General features: G+C 43.2%; 3 protein-coding genes across 4 annotated transcripts in view; 1 reads left to right on the forward strand and 2 right to left on the reverse strand.

Moving 5' to 3' along the window:
* rnf41l (ring finger protein 41, like) overlaps positions 1 to 25,426 on the forward strand; it is a 389,670-nt gene that overhangs the window by 273,028 nt on the left and 91,216 nt on the right. The window lies entirely within an intron of this gene.
* rad54b (RAD54 homolog B) overlaps positions 1 to 25,426 on the reverse strand; it is a 210,860-nt gene that overhangs the window by 147,762 nt on the left and 37,672 nt on the right. The gene's annotated exons all lie outside the window — the stretch shown is intronic.
* Positions 1,364 to 25,298, reverse strand: LOC122548991 (fibrinogen silencer-binding protein-like). The gene is made up of 2 exons (XM_043688059.2): positions 24,756 to 25,298; positions 1,364 to 1,958 (listed from the first exon to the last, which is right to left on the reverse strand). Exons 1-2 carry the CDS (start codon positions 25,154 to 25,156, stop codon positions 1,397 to 1,399), a joined length of 963 nt encoding a protein of 320 aa, XP_043543994.2. The 5' UTR covers positions 25,157 to 25,298; the 3' UTR covers positions 1,364 to 1,396.

Consider the following 25,426-nt stretch of genomic DNA (forward strand, 5'->3'; position numbering starts at 1 on the left):
GAATAAAAGTAAATGGTCATCCAGAAGATGCTGACAGTGGGAATTTCAGTGCTAGCAACTGTTAGCATTGGTGTTCATTACCCTGCGATAAGCAGAGTTAGAATCTATCTTGATGGAGATGCTCACCTCTTGGCACTTTAATAAACATTATTTGGCATTTTTCTGAACAAGCTGAGTGTTTTCTAGATTTTGCTGAACATAGACATAAATAATTTCATTATGAGGAGCTATGAATGGAAATGAATGCCTTGCCAGTGATTATTATCACTGTGATCTTGTGATGAGGTGTGGGGGGGTTGGGAGAGGGAGGGAGAGAGACAGAGAGAGAAAAAGATGGGGAGTTTCTGCAAGCAGCTCAAATAAGACACAGACTATGCACATTGGGCTCAATCTGATTTAACTGCCAGCTAGATAGTCTCCAAATCTGAAATGCAGTGGTTTAGATGATGTCAATGGTATTCAGTTGTAGAAAGCACTGCCTACTAAGAACAAAATCCAGTTAATAGAGTCAGTCACTACTTTTGACTACCAGCAAGTAGTCAAAAGTAGTGACTGAAAAGACAAGAAAAGAGCAAGGGTGGGATTTATTATGACTGCAAAGAGAAGATGAAAAATTACGACAGGATATGCACCTAATGTGATGGGACAGATAGCAGATGATGATTACAATAGCTGCACACGTGAGAAGTTTCAAATGGACTCAAATCCTTTCAGAAATGGAGGAGCAAGGAAATATAGTTGGGTGTAATATGTGCCCATAAAAACTGGCTAAATTTCAATATGTTAAAAATCTTTAACGATTTATTTCACACCATGGATTAATTTTTTCTGTTTAGAACTTTTGATTTGTGCAAGTACCATGAACAAGTTGAAGCTATTCTCACTTAACTGTTCAAATAAATAAATTCTAAATTAAAAAGAAGGATTCCAAAGCATTGCATTCTTAAGTTTCCACAAGCTACTACTGCATACATATTATAGTAACTCTTCCTTGAAGGGCCTGGTTAAGTATGGTCCCATAATGCACCACATCATTTGCAATGTGAATTGTGCTATGCCAACCAAATCAGCCAAGTGGAGCTCTGCTCATTTTGTAAACAACCCCTCATTTTGATAAGGGTGTAAAGGTGTGAGATTTGATTGGGATACAACAAAACATAGAAACTGTTCATCTCATTTGTAAGTTCAAAGTATTTTCATTGCCAAGTAGAAACCATTGTTGAACAATTATTAAATTTAGCCAAAATATTATGCAATGTTTTTAATATAATGTAATTACTGCACTGTAATAACAATTTAAGAAGTCAGTGGCATACTGTGGTATCAATAAAAATCTCAGGCATCGGTATAATGTTTTTACTTGATTTTAATAAAGAAAATAATTTACAAATACTTCTTACAGGGCTGGCAAGCCTTGTTGCAGTCTTGCTGCCTTTAATTCTTCCACTCTGATTTTTGCCCTTAATAGGTCTTCCTCCAGCACTTGCCTTCTTTTAAGACTCTCTCTTTTCTCATCAAGATACAGTCCAAACTTTCTTTGATTCTCCATAATTATCTCATGTTCCTCTGCTGACATTAACTGTACTTGCTCATTATCATGGCTGGACAAATAGTGTAGGGCACCTCTATGGCACTGGTGGATACTGAGCACATCATCTTCCCTTCTCGCAAGTCTGGGAGATGGTGTTAAGGATATTCGTGCCCCACAAGATGAAAATGGTGAGGCAGAGCCATTTGTAGTCTGCTGAGTCTCTGTTTTCTTCTGGTGCTCCACTACATTTGGCTGCGAGAGTACAGTTAATAAGGGGGGTGGTTTCTCTTCATGCTCGGGTTCTGACTCTGGTGTTACCCAATCAGGACAGGGTTGAGACGTGCAGCTTGAGGTTCCAGGTTGTGGATACAAGCTAGTAGGCTGTTCCACACAGGAATCTTGTTCAGAAGCAGAACTTCCACAAGGCCTGAAGAAAATAATATATATATAGAAAGATAAAATTAACACAATAAATTCAAAGCAATGAAAAATGTTTAAATAAAACAATGAAGCTGAATGTCAAGTGAACTAAACATAATAAAAGACTTACAAATCGTTCAATGAATCCCTACAACAGGTTCTATAAAATATTTGTTTGGCCTTGCCATCCGAGTCAGCCTCTTTCCCACTATTCTGCCTGAAAAATCAAATTGTGTAGTTTGCTGCTACCACGCATAACCATCAATTCTAAGTCCACCACAATTTACTTGCAACTTAAATCACATCATTTCTCCTATCCACATGTTTGTTTTAGACTTGGTCTGTCCTCTAAAGTTAATGGTTAAATATTGGTTATTTTTCTTCCATTTCCTGCCATAATACGAAGTGGTACAGATGGAAAATAACAAAGCAGGAATACCATTGGGGCTGCAACTCTTCAAAACTAGTGGGCTTTCATTCACACCAGGATTCCATCCACTCCTGCAACTTCAGCAATACAACAAACTTTAACTACATTGAGTAAGGAAGTAAATCATGCTATGGAAACTAGTAAAGTTTTTTTCTCCTACCAATGACAAAGAAAATATTCCCAGTGATAGAGACAGTACAGCTTTAGAGTGACCTTGCCGTGGAATCACTGATACGATCTTTGTTCACTGACAAATCCAAGGAAAATATGGAGCTCACCAACAAAAATACTTCACTGCATTCATCAACATGATGAAAACATTTAACATTTGGAAGTTTTGTGGCTTGTACTCAAAAGATTTGGATTCCAAGAATATTTCTGAACTGTTTCTTGATTACATGACTGGGAGGTTGAACAGTTCACCAACTTCACTAACACCTTCTACCCCTGACTTCAAGTTCACCTGGACCATTTCGGATACCACCCTCACCTTCCTGGACCTCTCCATCTCCATTTACGGCGACCAACTCAACACGGATATCTACTACAAACCCACGACTGTCACAGCCTGGATTACACCTCTTCCCACCCTGCGTTCCTATAAAAACGCTTTCACTTATTCCCAATTCCTCCGCCTCCACCGCATCTGCTCTCAGGAGGACCAATTCCACCATAGAACATCCCAGATGGCTTCCTTCTTCAAAGACCACAATTTCCCCTCCCACGTGGTCAACCAGGCCCCCAGCATATCTCTGAGGAGAAAGTAAGGTCTGCAGATGCTGGAGATCAGAGCTGGAAATGTGTTGCTGGAAAAGCGCAGCAGGTCAGGCAGCATCCAGGGAACAGGAGAATCGACGTTTCGGGCATAAGCCCTTCTTCAGGAAGGGCTTATGCCCGAAACGTCGATTCTCCTGTTCCCTGGATGCTGCCTGACCTGCTGCGCTTTTCCAGCAACACATTTCCACCCCAGCATATCTCTTCCACTTTCCACACCTCCAATCGCAACAAGGACAGAACCACCCCCTTGTTCCTCACCTTCCACCCTACCAACCTCCGCATCATTCTCTGCCATTTGCACCACCTACAAACCGACCCCACCACCAGGGATATATTTCCCTCGCCATCCCTGTCTGCATTGCAGAGAGACCATTCCCTCCGCAACTCCCTTGTTAGATCCACGTCCTGCACCAACCCACCTTACATTTTCAGTACCTTCCTCTGCCACCACAGGAAGTGCAAAGCCAGCGCCCACACCTTTCCCCTTACCTCCACAAGGCCCCCAACAGAGATTTATCTGTACTTCCACACGTCATCTACTGTGTCTGCTGCCACCGATGTGGTCTCTTCTACATTGGGGAGACAGAATGCCAATTTGCGGAACATTTCAGAGAACATCTCTGGGATACATGCATTAAACAACCCTACCACTTTAACTCCCCCCCCCCCCCCCCCCGACTCCGCCAATGACATATAAGTCCTGGGCCTCCGGCACCATCAAACCCTAACCATCCGACACCTGGAGGAAGAACACCTCATCTTCCGCCTTGGGACCCTCTAATGTGGATTTCACCAGTTTCCTCACTTCCCCTCCCACTCACCTTATCCCAGATCCAACCTTCCAACTTAGCACTACCTTCAAGTTGTCCTACCTGTCTTATCTTCCTTCCCACCTATCCGCTCCACTCTCTCTCCGACCTATCACCTTCACCCTCACCTTCATCTATCTATCGCATTCCCAGCTACCTCCCCCACCCCCACCATTTATCTATCAGCCCCCTTGGGCCACAAGCTTCATTCCATTATCTAAATGGTGAGAGACTGCAAAGCTCCAAGATGCAGAAAGATCTTAGTGCATGAATTGCAAAAGGCTAGTACACAGATCTAAAGTAATTAGCAAAGTTAATAAAGTTATCATTTACAGAGAGGGAATTTGAAAACAAAACAGCTTGGTTATGTTTCAGTGACACGGTGAGATCATATCTGGAGTACTATGTACAGTACTGGCCTCCTTATTTAAGGAAGGATGAAAATGGAAGTTTTACTAAACTTATAACTGGAATGGGGATTTGTCTTATGACGAAAGTTTGATCAGAGTATGCTTGTATCCACCGAAGAAGAGTAAGAGACGACTTAAATGAAACACGAAAGATCCTGAGGTAACTTGACTGTATGGATGTGGAAAAGATGTTTTCTGTTGTGGGAAAAACTGTAACTTTTAAAAAGTAAAGGATTATCCAGTCAACACAAAGATGAAGAGAAGTCTGGCTCTAAGAGGGTGATGAGTCTTTTGAACATTCTACCTCAAAGGTCATAGTATCATAGTTATAGAGCACAGAAACAGACTCTTCAGTCTGACTCGCCTGCATCAACCAGATATCCCAATCTGACCTAGTCCCATTTGCCAGTATTTGGCCCATATCCCTCTAAACCCTTATAATCATCCAGGTGTCTTTAAATGCTCCAGTTTCCTCCCACAGTCCAAAGATGTGCAGGTCAGGTGAATTGGCTATGCTAAATTGCCCGTAGTGTTAGGTAACGGGTATATGTAGGGGTATGGGTGGGTTGTGCTTCGGCGGGTCAGTGTGGACTTGTTGGGCCGAAGCGCCTGTTTCCACACTGGATGTAATGTAATCTAAATGTTATCATTGTACCAGCCTCCACCACCTCCTCTGGCAGCGCATGCCATACATCCACCACCCTCAGCATGATAAAGTTGCCCCTGTCAGGTCTTTTTAAAGTCTTTCCCTTTCACCTTAAACCTACGCCCTTTAACTTTGGACTCCGCCAGCCTAGGGAAAAGACCTTGGCTATTCACCTGGGAGAGGTCATCTCAGTCACTGCGACCAAGGAGGGGAACACCGAAGAGCTGGTGTCAGCAAACCATGCAAGGGCATCCAACAGAGGGTGCTGCTGAGAAGGATTCTGGGAGGAGTCATCTCAGTCACTGCCCATGAGCAAACAAATGGAAGGCAAATTAAATGGAGGAGTCATTTTGAGACAGGCAGCTTAGTGATTGAAGGTTTAAGTGTAGGTTTAAGTGAATGCCAGGTTTTGGTGAGGCAGGCAGTGAGGTAAGAGAGTCGAAGGAGGAGCAAACTACTGCACCTGCTGAAGACACAGGGTAAAGGAGAAGTAGAAGTAAGTTTTAACCACGAAGTCACAGGCAGCAGGTGAGTGAATGATGAGTAGTTTTTCTTCTTTCTTTATTTTCTCTTTGCTTTGCTCTTGTCATTAACTTAAGGTTGAGTCATAGCAGGAGTTTCCAGATGCATGTCATGTTCCTCCTCTGACAAGTGGGAATTCAGGGACCATTCCGATGTCCCTGACTCCTTCACATGCAGGCAATGTGTCCAGCTGCAGTTCCTGTCTGACTGCTTGACAGCTCTGGAGCTGTGGCTGGATTCACTTTGGAGCATCCACAAAGCTGAGGGAATTGTGGATAGCATGTTGGTCACGCCACAGATAAAAATTATTGAGAAGAAAATGGGTGACCAACAGACAGAGGAAGAATAGGAGTGCAGTGCAGGGGTCCCATGCGGTCATCTCCCTCCAAAACCAGTATCATTTTGGATACTGTTAGGGGAGATGGCTCACCAGGGGAAGGTAGCAGCAGCCAGATTCATGGCATCATGGCCAGCTCTGCTGCAAAGGAGGGCAGGAAAAAGAGTGGCAGACCTATAGTGAGAGAGGAATCAATCATAAGGGCAATAGACAGGCACTTGTGCAAACACAGACGTGAGTCCTGGCTGGTATGTTGCCTCCCTGGTGCAAGAGTCAAGGATGTCTTGGAGCGACTGCAGGACATTTTGGACTGGGGATGGGGAACAGCCGGGTGTCGTGGGGCATATAGGCACCAACGATATAGGCAAAAAAGAAACAGATGAGATCCTACAAGCTGAATTTAGGGAGTTAAGAGTTAAACTAAAAAGTACGACCTCAAAGGTAGTAGTCTTGAGACTGCTAGCTCTATCACATGCCAGCCAGAGTAGGAATGGCAGGATACCTAAAATGAATACACGGCTTGAAGAATGGTGCAAGAGGGAGCAATTCAAATTCCTGGGACATTGGAATTGGTTTTGGGGGAGGTAGGAAAAGTACAAACTGGACAGTTTGCCCCTTGGCAGGACTGGAATGCATGTTCTAGGGAGAGTGTTTGCTAGTGCTGTTGGGAAGGGTTTAAACTAATACAGCAGGGGGATGGGAACTAATGCAGGAAGTCAGAGGGAAGTCAAGTGGGGACAGAAACAAAGGACAGTAAGGGGAAAAGTGAATGTGGAAGGCACAGAAACCAAAGACAAAAAACAAAAAGGGCACATTTCATAATGATTCTAAATGGACAAAACATATCAAAAATATGAGCCTGAAGGCTCTGTGCCTCAATGCAAGGAGCATGTGTAATAAGATGGATGAATTCACTGCACAGTTATTAATGTATATAATGTAATTGGGATCACAGAGACCTGGCTACAGGTGACCAAGGATGGATATTCAATGTCCAGGGTTATTCAATTTTCAGGAAAGATAGACAGAAAGGAAAGGGAGGTGGAGTAGTGTTGCTGGTTAAGGAGATATTAACACAGTAGTAAGGGAGGATATTAGCCTGGATGATGTGGAATCAGTATGGGTAGAGCTGTAGAACACCAAAGAGAAAAAGATGTTAATTGGAGTTGTGTACAGAACACCAAACAGTAGTCGTGATATTGGGGACAGGATCAAACACGAAATTTGAGGTGCCTGCAGTAACGGTACATCTACTATTATGGGTGACTTCAATCTACACATTGATTGGTCTAACCAAACTAGTAGCAATGCGATGGAGGAAGATTTCCTGGAATGTGTGAGGGATAATTTCCTCAATGGTTTTGTGTAACAAGAGAAGATTAATTAGCAACATTATGGTGCAAGATCCTTTGGGGAAGAGTGACTATAATATGATAGAATTCTTCATTGAGATGGACAGAGAGACAAATAAATCCGAAGCTAGGGTCCTAAACTTAAAAAAAGCTAATTTCGATTGTATGAGGCATGCATTGGCTAGGATAAACTGGCCAAGGATAGGTAGATAGGCAATGGCAACATTTAAAGGACACAAGTGTATATCCCTGTCTGGTGTAAGAATAAAACAGGGAAGGTGGCTCAAACATGGTTAACAAGGTAAATCAGCAACAGTATTAAAGCCAAACGTGGAGGCATATAAATTGGCCAAAAAAAGCAACAAATCCGAGGACTGAGATTTAAAATTCAGCAAAGGAAGACAAAGGGAACATTGAATATGAAAGTAAGCTTGCAGAAAACATAGAAACTGACTGATAAAGCTTCTATAGATTTGTGAAGAGAAAAAAGATGGTGAAAGCAAATGTAGATACCTTGCAGTTAGAATCAGGTGAATTCATGATGGACAACAAAGAGATGGCACACCAGTTGAACAAGTACCTTGAATCTGTCTTAGAACAAAGTAAATAATCTTCAGGAAATGCCGGGGACAGAGAGTCAAGCATGAAGGAGGAATTGAAGGAAATCCTTATTAGTCAGAAAGGAATTGAGGAAATTGATGGGATTAAAACCCGATAAGTCCCCAGGGTCTGATGCTCTGCATCCCAGAGTACTTAAGGAAGTGGCCCTAAAAATAGTAAATGCATTGGTGATCGTTTTCCAGCATTCTGCAGACTTTGGCCTGGTGGGTAACTAATTTAACTCCACTCTTTAAAAAAAGGAGGGAGAGAGTAAATGGGGAATTATAGGTCAGGTTACCCTGACATCAATGGTGGGGAAGATGCTGAACTCAATCATTAAGGAAATAATAACTGAGCATTTGGAAAGCGGGAACAGAATCGGTCCTAGTCAGCATGGATTCACTAAAGGGAAATCATGCTTCACAAATCTTCTGGAATCTTTTTGAGAATGTGACCAGTAGAGTAGACAATGGTGAATCAACAAATGCTGTGTATCTGTACTTTCAAAAAGCTTTTGACAAGGTTCCACACAAGAAATTAGTAAGAAAAATTAAAACTCATGATAGCAGAGGCAACACACGACGTGGATAAAGAACTGGTTGGCAGAAAGGAAGCAGAGAGTTAGAATAAATGGGTTCTTGTCAGAATTGCATGCAGTGATGAATAGGGTGCTGCAGGGTTCAGTGCTGGGACCTCAACTGTTCAAAATATACATTAACGGTTTGGATGAAGGTATTGAATGCCATATCTCCAAATTTGCAGATGATATTAAGCTGGGTGGCAGTGTGTGCTGTGAGGAGGATGCTAAGAGGCCGCAAGGTGGCTTGGACAGACTGGCTGGGTGGGCAAGTACTTGGCAAATTAAATAAAATGTGAATAAATGTGAGGTTATCCACTTTGGTCACAAAAGCAGGAAGGCAGGTTATTATGTCAATGGTAGCAGTTCAGAAAAAAGTGATGATGGAACAGTTGGTCAAGGTTGGCATGCAGGTGCAGCAGGCAGTGAGGAAAGTTAATGGCATGCTGCCCTTCATACAAGAGGATTTGCACATCAGAGCAAGGATGTCTTGCCGCACTTGTGTGGGAGGAAGTGTGGACTGCAGATGCTGGTGATCTGCAGTCCTTGAGTACTGTGTGCAGCTTTGGTCTTCTTGAAGGAAGGACATTCTTGCTGTTGAAGGAGTCCAGTGAAGGTTCATTAGACTGATCTCCCTACATTCTATATCTTCCATATCCTTTTCCACAGTAAATACTGATGCAAAATACTCGTTTAGTATCTTCCCCCATTTTCTGCGGCTGCACACAAAGGCCGCCTTGCTGATCTTTGAGGAGCCCTCTTCGCTCCCTAGTTACCCTTTTCTCCTTAATGTATTTGTTAAAACCCTTTGAATTCTCCTTAATTCTATTTGCCAAGGCTATCTCATGTTCCCTTTTTGCCCTCCTGATTTCCCTCTTAAGTATATTCCTAGTGCTTTTATACTCTTCTAAGGATTCACTCAATCTCTTCTGTCTATACCTTACATATGCTTCCTTCTTTTTCTTAACCAAACCCTCAATCTCTTTAGTCATCCAGCATTCCCTATACCTACCAGCCTTTCCTTTCACCCTGACAGGAATATACTTTCTCTGGATTCTCGTTATCTCATTTCTGACGGCGTGGGCGGCACGGTGGCACAGTGGTTAGCACTGCTGCCTCACAGCGCCAGAGACCCGGGTTCAATACCCGCCTCAGGCGACTGACTGTGTGGAGTTTGCACATTCTCCCCGTGTCTGCGTGGGTTTCCTCCGGGTGCTCCGGTTTCCTCCCACAGTCCAAAGATGTGCAGGTCAGGTGAATTGGCCATGCTAAATTGCCCGTAGTGTTAGGTAACTGCCCTGACTGTATGTAGGGGTATGGGTGGGTTGCGCTCCGGCGGGGCGGTGTGGACTTGTTGGGCTGAAGGGCCTGTTTCCACTACTGTAAGTAATCTAATCTAATCTAATCTAATTTTCCAGCCGTCCCTTTACCTGTGAACATCTGCCCCCAATCAGCTTTTGAAAGTTCTTACCTAATACCGTCAAAATTAGCCTTTCTCCAATTTAGAATTTCAACATTTAGATCTGGTCTACCCTTGTCCATCACTATTTAAAATCTAATGGAATTATGGTCGCTGGCCCCAAAATGCTCCCCCACTGACACCTCAGTCACCTGACCTGCCTCTAGTAGGTACATTCAGAATCAGAAAATTGTCTTGTACACACTTAACAAATTCCTCTCCATCTAAACCCTTAACACTATGGCGGTCGCAGTCCATGTTTGGAAAATTAACATCTCCTACCATAACCACCCTATTATTCTTACAGATAGTTGAGATCTCCTTACAAGTTTGTTTCTCAATTTCCCTCTGACTATTAGAGGGTCTATAATACAATCCCAATAAGGTGATCATCCCTTTCTTATTTCTCAGTTCCACCCAAATAACTTCCCTGGATGTATTTCTGGGAATATCCTCCCTGTAATGCTATCCCTTATCAAAAACGCCACTCCCCCTCCTCTCTTGCCTCCCTTTCTATCCTTCCTGTAGCATTTGTATCCTGGAACATTAAGCTGCCAGTCTTGCCCATCCCTGAGCCATGTTTCTGTAATTGCTATGGTATCCCAGTCCCATGTTCCTAGCCATGCCCTGAGTTCATCTGCCTTCCCTATTAGACTCATTGCATTGAAATAAATGCAGTTTAATTTATTAGTCGTACTTTGTCCCTGCCTGCCCTGACTGTATGACTTGCTTCTGTTCTCAACTGTACCAGTCTCAGACTGATCTCTTTCCTCACTATCTCCCTGGGTCCCCCCCACCTTACTAGTTTAAATCTTCCTGAACAGCTCGAGCAAATCCCTCTGCCAGTATATTAGTCCCCTTCCAATTTAGGTGCAATCCATCCTTCTTGTACAGGTAGTTTCTACCCCAAATAAGATTCCAAGGATACGAAAATGTGAATCCTTCTCCCATACACCAGCTCCTCGGCCATGCATTCATCTGCTATATCCTCCTATTCCTGCCCTCACTAGCTCGTAGCACTGGGAGTAATCCAGATATTACTACTCTCGAGGACTTCCTTTTTAAACTCCAGCCTAACTCTCTATAATCTCCCTTCAGAATCTCAACCTTTTCCCTTCCTATGTCGTTGGTTCCAATGTGGACAATGATCTCCTGCTGGCCCCTCTCCCCTGTGAGAACATTCTGTACCCTGTCTGAGACATCCTTGATCCTGGCACCAGGGAAGCAACACACCATTCTGATTTTTCGCTGCTGGCCACAAACGTCTGTCTGTACCTCGGACTAGAGAATCCCCTAATACAATTGATCTCTTTAAACCTAGGTAAAAACAAGGGCTGCAGATTCTGTAAACCAGATTCTAGATCAGAGTGGTGCTGGAAAAGCACAGCAGTTCAGGCAGCATCTGAGGAGCAGGAAAATTGACGTTTCGGGCAAAAGCCCTTTATCAGGAATAGAGGCAGAGTGCCTGCAGAGTGGAGAGATAAATGAGAGGAGGGTGGGGGTGGGGAGAAAGTAGCAAAGAGTACAATGGGTGAATGGGGGTGGGGATGAAGGTGATAGGTCAGAAGAGCTTCAGGGCAGAGGAAATGACCTGGGAGTTGCAGTGGGAGACTTATCTCTCCACCCTGCAGGCACTCTGCCTCTATTCCTGATGAAGGGCTTTTGCCCGAAACGTCGATTTTCCTGCTCCTCAGATGCTGCCTGAACTGCTTTTCCAGCACCACTCTAATCTCTTGAAACCTGATGTACCCCTCGTTGCATTTGAGCCAGTCTTAATACCAGAAAATTGGCTGTTCGTGATACGTTCCCCTGAGAATCCATCACCCCCTACATTTTCCAAAACAGCATACTTGTTTGAAATGTGTATAGCCACAGAAGGGTCCTGCACTAGCTGCCTAGCTCTCTTACCTTTCCTGGATTTACCCCATCTATGTGACTGTATCTGAGACTTCACCCCCCCTTCCTATAACTGCCATCCATCACATACTGTTTGCTGTTGTAAATTCCTCATTGCTTCTAATTATCGGTCCAACCAATTCATTCGATCTGATCGGATTCACAACCAATAGCATTTATTGCAGATATAATCCACAGTAACCCTTAAACTCTCTTTCAACTCCCACATCTGACAAGAAGCACATATCACTCTACTAAAGGCCATTTTTGCTCCTTCACAATCAACAGACCCAGAAAATAACACCATCTTATTCCTCTACAAAACAGTGCCCCAGGTTAAATTAATAGTTATGGCTTATATTTTAAGTTTAGTCAAGAGACATATCTCAAAAAACATAATCAAGAAAAAACCCAACTACTCACTACTGCAGACTTTCTGTAGCCCACACTTAAAAACAATTCACTTATCTGATTCTGCGCTGTGAACTTCGCCCAAACAGTTCCTCCAAGATCAGTTGTGAATTACACTGTTTGTTAATTTTCCCAGACAAACTCCGATGTCCAGCAATAAATTCAAACAGCAAAGGCAGTAACTGTGCAGGTATACTGTGATGTCAGTTTCTTTCTCTCTCTCTCTTCAATTCTCAAATAGCCAGCATTCTTTGGGAGGACAAAATAGGGCAATAAAAAATCTGGTAGGTTGACACTCAAGATACTGCAGTCATTGTTTTTACCTACTCAAGATATCTGTCTCCTTCCTGCCACCTCAGGAATGCCGATAGTGAACCTTCCACAGCAGCCATCAATTAATGCCCCTGGTCAACCTGTCTGAACCATAATCAATTATCAACCACTTAGAGACCTCGACATACCACCTGTGTAACTTACTTTGTTCTCAGCAGGAAAAAGAAATGGCAGCATTCCTGACTGGGAAAACGGGGTGACAGAAAATTTGAATTGCCCCAATCTAGGTACGGTGTATGGACAGGGAGGCTGAAAATCAACCATCTGCCCTTACTTCCAACAATCCTTCCAAATAAAATTACTCACCTTTTGCTGGTCCCAGACCTTAGTGCTGCAATGCAGTCAGTAACCCAGGCATTCCGCGGCTCACTGCTGGTCTTTTCAGGGGGACAGGACGTCCCATGACGTGACTGGTCTAGAACCCCATTAGGTTGTCACTTATGTGTCTGACTGGCACTTGAATTAGCTGGTTTTCCCACTGGTGAGGACCCCTCTCACTCATAAATACGCTTGCTCCGCTTGAAAAGATGAAAATCCAACTACTTCTTTCTGTTCTTCCTACCGAAGTGAATAACTTTACATTTCTCTGCATTGCACCCCCATCTCATATTCTTGGCCATTTACAGATCCCTTTGCAGACTCAGTGAGCTCAGAGAACCTCAGTGGCAGGCAAGGGAAGCATGTTGGAGAGGGTGAGGCAGGGTAGAAAATTAGGGAGCAGCTTCACTACAACAATTCTTTAATACATTCCTACTGCTCCAAAATATTCCAATGGGAGAACTGAGAAACAGATTGACTGTCCAGTCTAACAAAAGCAGAAGCCAATTTGCATAGTTAAGACCACAATAAGGACATGAGGAGACTGTCAGCTCTTTCAGAATGCATGTGTGACCAAAGAAATTCACACAAGGGCTTGTAGGGGGAGGAGGAAGTTATTCAGAGTGGCAGAAGGATCAGTGCTGGAACCATTTCTGTTCACAAATTTTCAAATGAATTAAAGAAAATTGTAGTGGCGTTTTATCTCTTTCCTAAATACCTTGAAAACACATTGATATAATCTCTATCCAGAGCAGGGGCTTTATCCTTTGAGAGTTTATTTAATTTGACAATCCCTTTTTTAAAATTTTAATTGCGATTATCTCATTGCTCATCTCATCATCCCATATCATGCCTATGTCCTTGGTAAGTAACAAAGCAAAGTATTTGTTTAAATATGTCTACCATTACTATACTGGTTTTATTCTGTACACCTCTTAAAAAGGATCAATTTCATTATTTTGACTTTGGAATCAAAAGCAATTTCTAAATTCACAGTTGACACCAAACTGACTGAAGGAGGAGAAAATGGGAAATTGTCCATAGTGAGGAAGACTGTAAAAATTAGAAGAGGACATAAACAAACTTGAAGAATGTGAAAATAATTAGCATGCCAAGTGCAACACAAGTAAATGCGTGGTAGAACACTTTGGTAGGAAGAATAAAAAAGGTCATTGATGATTTGGAATGTACAAGTCATGGTGCTGTAGAGAATAAATGGATCAGAGTATAAATACACCACATAGAGTTGCACCCTCGGTTCGCAGGGACACACAAAAAAACTTTTGTCTAACGCAATCAAATTGAAAAGTAGGGAAGTTACACTGAACTTGCAAATTTTGGTTAGACCACAATGAGAATACTACGTATAGTCTGGTCACCACATTACAAAAATGCATGATAACAAGGATACAGAAACAGTTTACAATGGTTGATAGCAGATATGAATAGATATAAATATCAGAAAAGGATTGACAGACTAAGTCTCTCTTTCCCTTCAAACATAAAGTGGATTGGCTACCTGCTAAATGGCTCTAAAATTAATGAAAGGTTTTGAGAAAAGGGCTACAGAGAGATTATTTCCTCTAGTCGGGAAGCAAGTAAAGATAATCAAGAAATATAACACATAATTCAAAGGAAACATCTTTACACAGAAGAAAGTCTAAAACTTGCTGCCACAAGACGTTACAGTGAATAGTTTCAATTCATTTTAGTAGTAGCAGAGTGGGTTCTTTCTTGATTATATGTTTTTTGCGATATGTCTCTTGATTAAACTTAAAATATAAGCCATAACTATTAATTTAACCTGGGGCAGTGTTTTGTAGAGGAATAAGACGGTGACATTTTCTGGGTCTGTTGATTGTGAAGGAGCAAAAATGGCCTTTAGTAGAGTAATATGTGCCTCTTGTCAGAATTGGGAGTTTAAAGGTTACTGGGATTATATCTGCAATAAACGCTGTTGGTTATGAATCTTATCAGATCGAACGGATTGGTTGGAGAGACAGTGACAAGCAATGAGGAATTTGCAACAGCAACATTATGTGATGGATGGCAGTTATAGGAAGGGGGGAAAGTCTCAGATACAGTCACATAGATGGGGTAAATCCAGGAAATGTAAGATTGGTAGGCAGCTAGTGCAGGAGCCTTCTGTGGCTATACCCATTTCAAACAAGTATGCTGTTTTGGAAAAGGTAGGGGTTGTTGAATTCTCAGGGGAACGTAGCACGACAGCCAATTTTCTGGTATTGAGACTGGCTCTAATGCAATGAAGGGTACGTCAAGTTTAAAGAGATCAATTGTGTTAGGGGATTCTCTAGTCCGAGGTACAGACAGATGTTTCTGTGGCCAGCAGCAAAAAATCAGAATGGTGTGTTGCTTTCCTAGTGCCAGGATCAAGGGTGCCTCAGACAGGGTGCAGAATGTTCTCACGGGGGAGAGGGGCCAGCAGGAGATCATTGTCCACATTGGAACCAACGACATAGGAAGGGAAAAGGTTGAGATTCTGAAGGGAGATTACAGAGAGAAAGGCAGTGTTTAAAAAGGAGGTCCTCAAGAGGCACGGTGGCACAGTGGTTAGCACTGCTGCCTCACAGCGCCAGAGACCCGGGTTCAATTCCTGCCTCAGGCGACTGACTGTGTGGAGTTTGCACGTTCTCCCCGTGTCTGCGTGGGTTTCCTCCGAGTGCTCCGGTTTCCGCCCACCATCCAAAGATGTGCAGGGTCAGGTGAATTGGCCATACTAAATTACCTGTAGTGTTAGGTTAGGGGTATGGGTGGGTTTCGTTTCGGCGGGTTGGTGTGGACTTGTTGGGCCGAAGGGCCTGTTTCCACACTGTAATCTAATCTAATCTAAATCTAAATCTAAAGAGTAGTAATATCTGGATTACTCCCGGTGCAATAAGATAGTGAGGGCAGGAATAGGAGGATATAGCAGATGAATGGATGGCCAAGGAGCTGGTGTATGGGAGAAGGATTCACAATTTTGGACCACTGGAATATCTTTTGGGGTAGAAGTGACCTGTACAAGAAGGACAGTTTGCACCTAAATTGGAAGAGGACTAATATACTGGCAGGGAGATTTGCTAGAACTGCTCGAGAGGATTTAAGCTAGTAAATGGGGGAGGGGGGAGGATCCCAGGGAGATAGTGAGGAAAGAGATCAATCTGAGACTGGTACAGTTGAGAACAGAAGCAAGTCAAACTTGAAGAAGGAACAAAGGAGATTGATGAGGGCAGAGCAGTAGACGTGATCTATATGGACTTCAGTAAGGCGTTTGACAAGGTTCCCCATGGGAGACTGATTAGCAAGGTTAGATCTCATGTAATACAGGGAGAACTAGCCATTTGGATACAGAACTGGCTCAAAGGTAGGAGACAGAGGGTGGTGGTGGAGAGTTGTTTTTCAGACTGGAAGCCTGTTACCAGTGGAGTGCCACAAGGATCGGTGCTGGGTCCTCTACTTTTTTGTCATTTACACAAATGATTTGGATGCGAGCATAACAGGTACAGTTAGTAAGTTTGCAGATGACACTAAAATTGGAGGTGTAGTGGACAGCAAAGAGGGTTACCTCAGATTACAACAGGATCTGGACCAGATTGGCCAATGGGCTGAGAAGTGGCAGACGGAGTTTAATTCAGATAAATGCGAGGTGCTGCATTTTGGGAAAGCAAATCTTAGCAGGACATATACACTTAATGGTAAGGTCCCAGGGAGTGTTGCTGAACAAAGAGACCTTGGAGTGCAGGTTCATAGCTCCTTGAAAGTGGAGTCGCAGGTAGATAGAATAGTGAAGAAGGCATTTGGTATGCTTTCCTTTATTGGTCTGAGTATTGAGTACAGGAGTTGGGAGGTCATGTTGCGGCTGTACAGGACATTAATTAGGCCACTGTTGGAATGTTGTGTGCAATTCTGGTCTCCTTCCTATGGGAAAGATGTTGTGAAACTTGAAAGGGTTCAGAAAAGATTTACAAAGATGTTGCCAGGGTTGGAGGATCTGAGCTACAGGAGAGGCTGAACAGGCTGGGGCTGTTTTCCCTGGAGCGTCGGTGGCTGAGGGATGACCTTATAGAGGTTTACAAAATAATGAGGGGCAAGGCTGGGATAAATAGACAGAGTGTTTTCTCTGGCATTGCGAGTCAAGAACTAGAGGGCATAGGTTTAGGGTGAGAGGGGAAAGATATAAAAGAGACCTAAGGGACAACTTTTTCCATGCACAGGGTGGTACGTGTATGGAATGAGCTGCCAGATGATGTGGTGGAGGCTGGTACAATTGCAACATTTAAGAGGCATTTGGATGCGTATATGAATAGGAAGGGTTTGGAGGGATATGAGCCGGGTGCTGGCAGGTGGGACTAGATTGGGTTGGGATATCTGGTCGGCATGGACGGGTGGGACCGAAGGGTCTGTTTCCATGCTGTACATCTCTATGACTCTATAAACAGTCAGGGCAGGCAGGGACAAGGTAAGACGAATAAATTAAACTGCAAAACAGCATTTATTTCAATGCAAGGGGACTAACAGGGAAGGCAGATGAACTCAGGACATGGTTAGGAACATGGGACTGCAATATCATATCAATTACAGAAACATGAATCAGGGATGGGCAGGATTGGCAGTTTAATGTTCCAGGATACAAATGTACAGGAAGGATAGAAAGGAAGGCGAGACAGGAGGGGGAGTGGCGTTTTTGATAAGGGACAGCATTATAGCTGTGCTGAAGGAGGATATTCCTGGAAATACATCCAGGGAAGTTATTTGGGTGGAACTGAGAAATAAGAAAGGGATGATTACTTGATTGGGACTGTATTATAGACCCCCTAATAGTCAGAGGGAAATTGACAAACAAATTTGTAAGGAGATCTCAGCTATCTGTACGAATAATGGGGTGGTTATGGTAGGGAATTTTAACTTTCCAAACATAGACCAGGACTGCCACTGAGTGAAGGGTTTAGATGGAGAGGAATTTGTTAAGTGTGTACAAGACAATTTTCTGATTCTGAATGTGGATATACCTACTAGAGGCAAGGCAGGTGACTGAGGTGTCAGTGGGGGAGCATGTTGGGGCCAGCGACCATAAAATCCATTAGATTTAAAATAGTGATGGACAAGGGTAGACCAGATCTAAATGTTGAAGTTCTAAATTGGAGAAAGGCCAATTTTAACGGTATTAGGCAAGAACTTTCAAAAGCTGATTGGGGATGGATGTTCGCAGGTAAAGGGACGGCTGGAAAATGGGAAGCCTTCAGAAATGAGATAACAAAAATCCAGAGAAAGTATATTCCTGTTAGGGCTAAAGGAAAGGCTAGTAGGTATAGGGAATGCTGGATGACTAAAGAAATTGAGGGTTTGGTTAAGACAAAGGAAGCATATATAAGGTATAGACAGGATAGATTGAGTGATCCTTAGAAGAGTATAAAGGAAGTAGGGAGGGAAATCAGGAGGGCAAAAAGGTGACATGAGATAGCTTTGGCAAACAGAATTAAGGAGAATTCAAAGGGCTGTTACAAATACATTAAGGACAAAACGGTAACTAGGGAGAGAATAGGGCCCCTCAAAGATTCCTGAAGAAGGGCTTATGCCCGAAACGTCGATTCTCCTGTTCCTTGGATGCTGCCTGACCTGCTGCGCTTTTCCAGCAACACATTTTCACCCCTCAAAGATCAGCAAGGCAGCCTATGTGTGGAGCCACAGAAAATGGGAGAGATACTAAACGAGTATTTTGCATCAGTATTTACTGTGGAAAAGGATATGGAAGATATAGACTGTAGGGAAATAGATGGTGACACCTTGCAAAGTGTCCATATTACAGAGGAGGAAGTTCTGGATGTTTTGAAATGCATAAAGGTGGATAAATCCCCAGGACCTGATCAGGTGCACCCGAGAACTCTGTGGGAAGCTAGGGAAGTGATTGCTGGGCCTCTTGCTGAGATATTTGTATCATCGGTAGTCACAGGTGAGGTGCTGGAAGACTGGAGGTTGGCTAACGTGGTGCCACTGTTTAAGAAGGGTGGTAAGGACAATTCAGGGAACTACAGACCAGTGAGCCTGATGTCGGTGGTGGGCAAGTTGTTGGAGGGAATCCTGAGGGACAGGATGTACATGTATTTGGAAAGGCAAAGACCGATTAGGGATAGTCAACATGGCTTTGTGCGTGGGAAATCATGTCTCACAAACTTGATTGAGTTTTTGGAAGAAGAAACAAAGAGGATTGATGAGGGCAGAGCAGTAAATGTGATCTATATGGGATTCAGTAAGGCGTTTAACAAGGTTCCTCATGGGAGACTGATTAGCAAGGTTAGATCTCATGGAATACAGGGAGAACTAGCCATTTGGATACAGAACTGGCTCAAAAGGTAGAAGACAGAGGGTGGTGATGGAGGGTTGTTTTTCAGACTGGAGGCCTGTGACCAGTGGAGTGCCATCAGGATTGGTGCTGGGTCGTCTACTTTTTGTCATTTATACAAAAGATTTGGATGCGAGCATAGGAAGTATAGTTAGTAAGTTCGCAGATGACACCAAAATTGGAGGTATAGTGGACAGCGAAAAGGGTTACCTCAGATTACAACAGGAGGTGCTGCATTTTGGGAAAGCAAATCTTAGCCGGACTTGTACACTTAATGGTAAAGTCCTAGGGAGTGCTGCTGAACAAAGAGACCTTGGAGTGCAAGTTCATAGCTCCTTGAAAGTGGAGTCGCAGGCAGATAGGATAGTGAAGGCAGCGTTTGATATGCTTTCTTTTATTGGTCAGAGTACCGAGTACAGGAGTTGGGAGGTCATGTTGCAGCTGTACAGGTCATTGGTTCGGCCACTGTTGGAATATTGTGTGCAATTCTGGTCTCCTTCCTATGGGAAAGATGTTGTGAAACTTGAAAGGTTCAGAGAAGATTTACAAGGATCTTGCCAGAATTGGAAGATTTGAGCTATGGGAAGAGGCAGATCAGGCTGGGGCTGTTTTCCCTAGAGCGTCGGAGGCTGTGAGGGGTGACCTGATAGAGGTTTACAAAATTATGAGGGGCATGGATAGGATAAATAGACAAATCCTTTTCCCTGGGGTCGGGGAGTCCAGAACTAGACGGCATAGATTTAGGGCGAGAGGGGAAAGATATAAAAGGGACCTCAGGGGCAACGTTTTCATTCAGAGAGTGGTACGTGTATGGAATGAGCTGCCAGAGGAAGTGGTGGAGGCTGGTACAATTGCAACATTTAAAAGGCATTTGGATGGGTATATGAATAGGAAGGGTTTGGAGGGATATGGGCCGGGTGCTGGCAGGTGGGACTAGATTGGGTTGGGATATCTGGTCAGCATGGACGGGTTGGACCGAAGGGTCTGTTTCCATACTGTACATCTCTATGACTCTAAGGTGCAGCAGCATAAAATGGAGCTGGGAATAGACTGTTACAATGATAGATTTAAATGAGAAAAGAAGGAAGGCGGCTCAAGTACAGCATAAACACTGGCATGGGTTGGTTAGCCAAATGGTGTATTTCTGCACTAGATATCCATGTAAAACTTTGTAAACACTGGAATTGATAGAAATTACAAGGCTCTGGTGAAAGAGCATGGGAGTGGGATTATTATAATAACTCCAAAGAATCAGCATAGGCACAAAGAATCAAATACCTTCCTTCAGTGCTAAATCATTGGATTACATTTTCCCATCCATAAACTAAGCTGAAGTTTGCCATTGATCAAAAATCTAACAGGGCTAGCCATAAAAATACCACAGCCATCAGAACATGTCAGATACCAAGGGAATTCTTTAGTGGGTAACTCAAATGCTGATTTCCCAAACGTTGGTCAGCATCTACAAGGCACAAGTCAAGGTTGAAGGAATATTCTCTATTTGTGTGGATGAGCGCAGCTCCATCAACAATCTAGAAGCTCAATACCATCCAGGAAAAAGTACCCACTTGATTAGAACCTCATCCACCACCTTCCAAATTCACTCCAACCATTGATGCACAAGTGGCAGCAGAGTGGACTACACAGGATATGCGCTGCACAGCTCATTAAGCATTCTTTGGAAATTTTCCAAACACACAACCTATTCTACATTGAAGAATAAGAGTAGCAGAGACCTGGGACATCTTGACATGCAAGTTGTCCTCCAAGCCACACACCATCCAGGCTTGCAACCATATCACGGTTCTTTCATTATTGTTTGATAAAAATACTGGCTCTCCCTAATAGTACTCTGTGTTCTGGATTAAGATACTGGCTTTCCTCAACAGTGCCGAGTCCCCCCTACATCACATGATCTGCAGCAAGTGATCACCACGATTTTATCAAGGAAAATTAAGGATATGCAACAAACGCTAGCTTTGTCAGCTATGAACAAATCCAAAAAATGAAAGGTGAAAAACACAAATAAAAACAGAATGTTAACTCTATTTCTCTATCTACACAGATTCTGTCTAACATTATTCCCAGAATGTTTTGTGAAGGCTGAAAGTCTGAAATAAAAACAATGTTCTACTTTTCAATTCATGTTTGAAAAATCTGTTCCTCAAATTCAAGATTGCGACCATACAGAATTTAGCGAGATCTGCGTTTCCATTTCATGAACATCAGACTGTGTTCTTCAGCACAATTGGTGAGTCCAGAATGCAAATAAAACACCAACTTCTTTTGCTGCGTACCAATGCTTTAAACACCTGTCCATTGCCTCCTCCACCCTCATCTCCAACATGGAGAGTTCATGGATTCTTTAATCCAAGAATGCAGGGTCAACACTGTTGCTCAGTGGTAAGCACTACTGACTCACAGTGCCAGGTATCCAGGTTTGATTCCAACCTCGGGTGATTGTGCAAAATCCACACACATTCTCCCAATGCCTGCATGGGTTTCCTCAAGGTGGTCTGGTTTCCTTCCACAGTCCAAAGATGTGCAAGTTAGGTGGATTGGTCATGGTAAACTGCCCATAGTGTCCAAGGATGTGTGGGTTAGCCATGGGAAATACAGAGAGTCTGGGTGGGATGCTGTTTATAGAGGTGGTGTGGATTCAAAAGGGCAAATGGCCTACTTCCACACTTGAGGGATTCTATGAATCTGTGCTAATCTGTTGATCTCTGACAAAACCTACCATTCCACTTCTCATGAATAGTCATCAAACTGAAAAAATAATCTTATCTTTCCACAGATGCAGCCTGACATACTGAGTATTTTTTAAAATATTTTCTGTTTTTCCTTCAGTTTTCCTTTCCTTGCCAACATATGCTTAATCCAAAACTTCCACCTTGCCTCGCCCCAAAATCTACATTGTTCTCCAGCTTCTCTTTTGTTACCCAACATGCACTCTCAGTCTTTCCAAAAGATTTGCCTATTGGTTTGACCTATTACAACCACAGTACACTCACTATTCAACTTCTCCTCCTGAACACCATGCCAGTGTCCTCTCTCCCTTTAAGTCTGATATCACTATCTCTTCCCTAAACACTCTGCCCTTGACTTTCTCTATCGTGCAAATGATTAATGCACTTCCAAAGTCCTAGAATATATGTTGTGACCTCCAAAATCTGTGCCTATTTTTCCAATAATTCCATTTCGAATCGCTCCATTTAGTTCAAAACCCTAACATGGCCCAAATAGTGTGTGATCAAAATAGCAACACACACTTCTTTCTTTACTTCTTGAAGTCTTTTCAGCCTTTGACATTGTTGGATCATGAAACTGTCCTTCAATACCTCTCCTCCATTGTTCAGCTGAGTGAACTACCACTGCCGATAGTCAGCTCCAGAAATGTCTTCCTTTTCCCTCCACTGAAGAATTTCCCTTTTACCTCCTTTTTTTCATATACATGTGGCAAATACATCTCAATGCCATGACGTTGGAAGATAACTGTAAGTTCCACATGTCATAAGGTCAAAGAGATGTGTTGATAGCTAACAGCTATTATCCACCAACACCTCTGTCAACCACTTGTCGTCTATGTAGGCACATTTTCCTCCATTTAAAACATTGGAAAGATCAATGCATTCAACAGACCGTTGTACCGTTGTTTGTAGTCCACAGTCTTCACTCCTCTCCATTTCACTCACCACGCCCTACTACTCAAATCTCCTAGAGATACATTTATGAAACCTTAAATTGAAGCTACGTGCTTCAAATATCCACGTGGCAGTGCATTCTACATTCTTATCACATTTGTGTAAAGATCTGTTAGTGCCTATTTTATTTTATCCAATACACACAAAATAAGTTAAACATTAGCAATTGATTGACTTCTCAGCTAAGCTACCCAAAGTTCAGTGTCGCCAAACACTTGCAGTTGCCAGACCCAATTAAGGAATAAGCATTCAACTAGAGTCATGGAGTCAGAGATATACAGCATGGAAACAGACCTTTCAGTCCAACTCGTCCACGCCGACCAGATATCCCAACCTGCCAGCACCCGGCCCATATCCCCCCAAACCCTTCCTATTCATATACCCATTCAAATGCCTTTTAAATGTTGCAATTGTACCAGCCTCCACCACATCCTCTAGCAGCTCATTCCATACACGTACCACCCTCTGTGTGAAATGGACGGGTTGGACCGAAGGGTCTGTTTCCATGCTGTACATCTCTATGACTCTATGACTTGGGTCTCTTTTATATCTTTCCCCTCTCACCCTAAACCTGTACCCTCTAGTTCTGGACTCCCCGACCCCAGGGAAAAGACTTTGTCTATTTACCCTATCCATGCCCCTCATAATTTTGTAAACCTCTATAAGGTCACCCCTCAGCCTCCGACGCTCTAGGGAAAACAGCCCCAGCCTGTTCAGCCTCTCCCTATAGCTCAAATCCTCCAACCCTGGCAACATCTTTGTAAATCTTTTCTGAACCCTTTCAAGTTTCACAACATCTTTCCCATAGGAAGGAGACCAGAATTGCACTCAATATTCCAACAGTGGCCTAACCAATGTCCTGTACAGCCGCAACATGACCTCTCAACTCCTGTACTCAATACTCTGACCAATAAAAGAAAGCATACCAAATGCCTTCATCAATATCCTATCTACCTGCGACTCCACTTTCAAGGAGCTATGAATTTGCACTCCAAGGTCTCTTTGTTCAGCAACACTCCCTGCTAAAGATTTGCTTTCCCAAAATGCAGCATCTCTGCGTTTAAACTCAGTCTGCCACTTCTCAGCCCATTGGCCCATCTGATCAAGATCCTGTTGTAATCTGAGGTAAGCTTCGCTGTACACTACACCTCCAATTTTGGTGTCATCTGCAAACTTACTAACTGTACCTCCTATGCTCGCAGCTAAATCATTTATGTAAATGATAAAAACGTAGAGGACCCAGCACCGATCCTTGTGGGACTCCACTGGTCACAGGCCTCCAGTCTGAAAAACAAATCTCCACCACCACCCTCTGTCTTCTACCTTTGAGCCAGTTCTGTATCCAAATGGCCAGTTCTCAGTGTATTCCGTGAGTTCTAACCTTGCTAATCAGTCTCCCATGGGGAACCTTGTCGAACACCTTACTGAATCCCATATAGCTCACATCTACCGCTCTGCCCTCATCAATCCTCTTTGTTTCTTCTTCAAAAAAACTCAATCAAGTTTGTGAGACATGATTTCCCATGCACAAAGCCATGTTGACTATCCCTAATCAATCCTTGCCTTTCCAAATACATGTACATCCTGTCCCTCAGGATTCCCTCCAACAACTTGCCCACCACCGACGTCAGGCTCACTGGTCTATAGTTCCCTGGATTGTCCTTACCACCATTCTTAAACAGTGGCACCAAACTAATTAAAGTCGAGTTCCAAAATTAGAATAGAAATGATTGTATTATGTTGGTCATCTCAATACGCCAGCCACATGTAATCACCTTTCCAATTCTAGAGACATGGATGAAGTGATCATGGCAATAAGAGTTCTGTATACACGCCTCAAGTGAAGAGCATATTTTATAGACAGTAAAATAAGACATCCTTACCTTTGTAAGTGATCGGGGTCTACCACCTTCAGAAGCGGTTGGAAAATGTGAGGATTCATTTCTAGAATTCTTCTGGTTGGCTCAGAGACGTTTCCTTTATACTCTGGATGCAATTGTTCTCTCCTGGCTATCTCTTGTTTAGCACTTTCTTTAATGCGTTTATAGAGTGTTCGCAAAGCCTGTGCGCTACGAGGAGGACGATCCACTCCAACAGCATTGTATTGCTGTGCTATAGTTTCCCAGCAACGATTTTTTTCAACAATTATAGCTTGATTATTTTTATGAACCTCCAAAACTTTGACGTGCGGCCGTACAAGTTTTAACAGATCAATCTTTTCATATATGGTAAAATTTGAGGATCGGTTCGATTTCTTCCCTAGCATATTTTCTGTAGAGCACATCACACAAACTTCCACTGACTGCAAAGCATTCACTCAATCAATAAGCTGAAGCTTAACTAGGCCAGCCTATTTAGGCCTACGCCTATCAGGAGGGGTTCACTGAAATTCCTTTCAGCTTGGCTTCATTCAGAGATCATCTGCAGTTGATCATCTGCAGGCTGGCTAAGCCAGGCCTGACCTACTTAAGGCTCTAGACTAAAGTGAGACTGTGCAAGCCCCTGATGCGCAGACCAATCAAGTGCAGGGCTGTTTTGTTATCTGATCTGTTTC

This window comes from Chiloscyllium plagiosum, unplaced genomic scaffold (genome assembly GCF_037043375.1).
Source record: "Chiloscyllium plagiosum isolate Xiang-an unplaced genomic scaffold, Cpla_swu_hap1 HiC_scaffold_4, whole genome shotgun sequence".
NCBI classification, from domain to species: Eukaryota; Metazoa; Chordata; class Chondrichthyes; order Orectolobiformes; family Hemiscylliidae; genus Chiloscyllium; species Chiloscyllium plagiosum.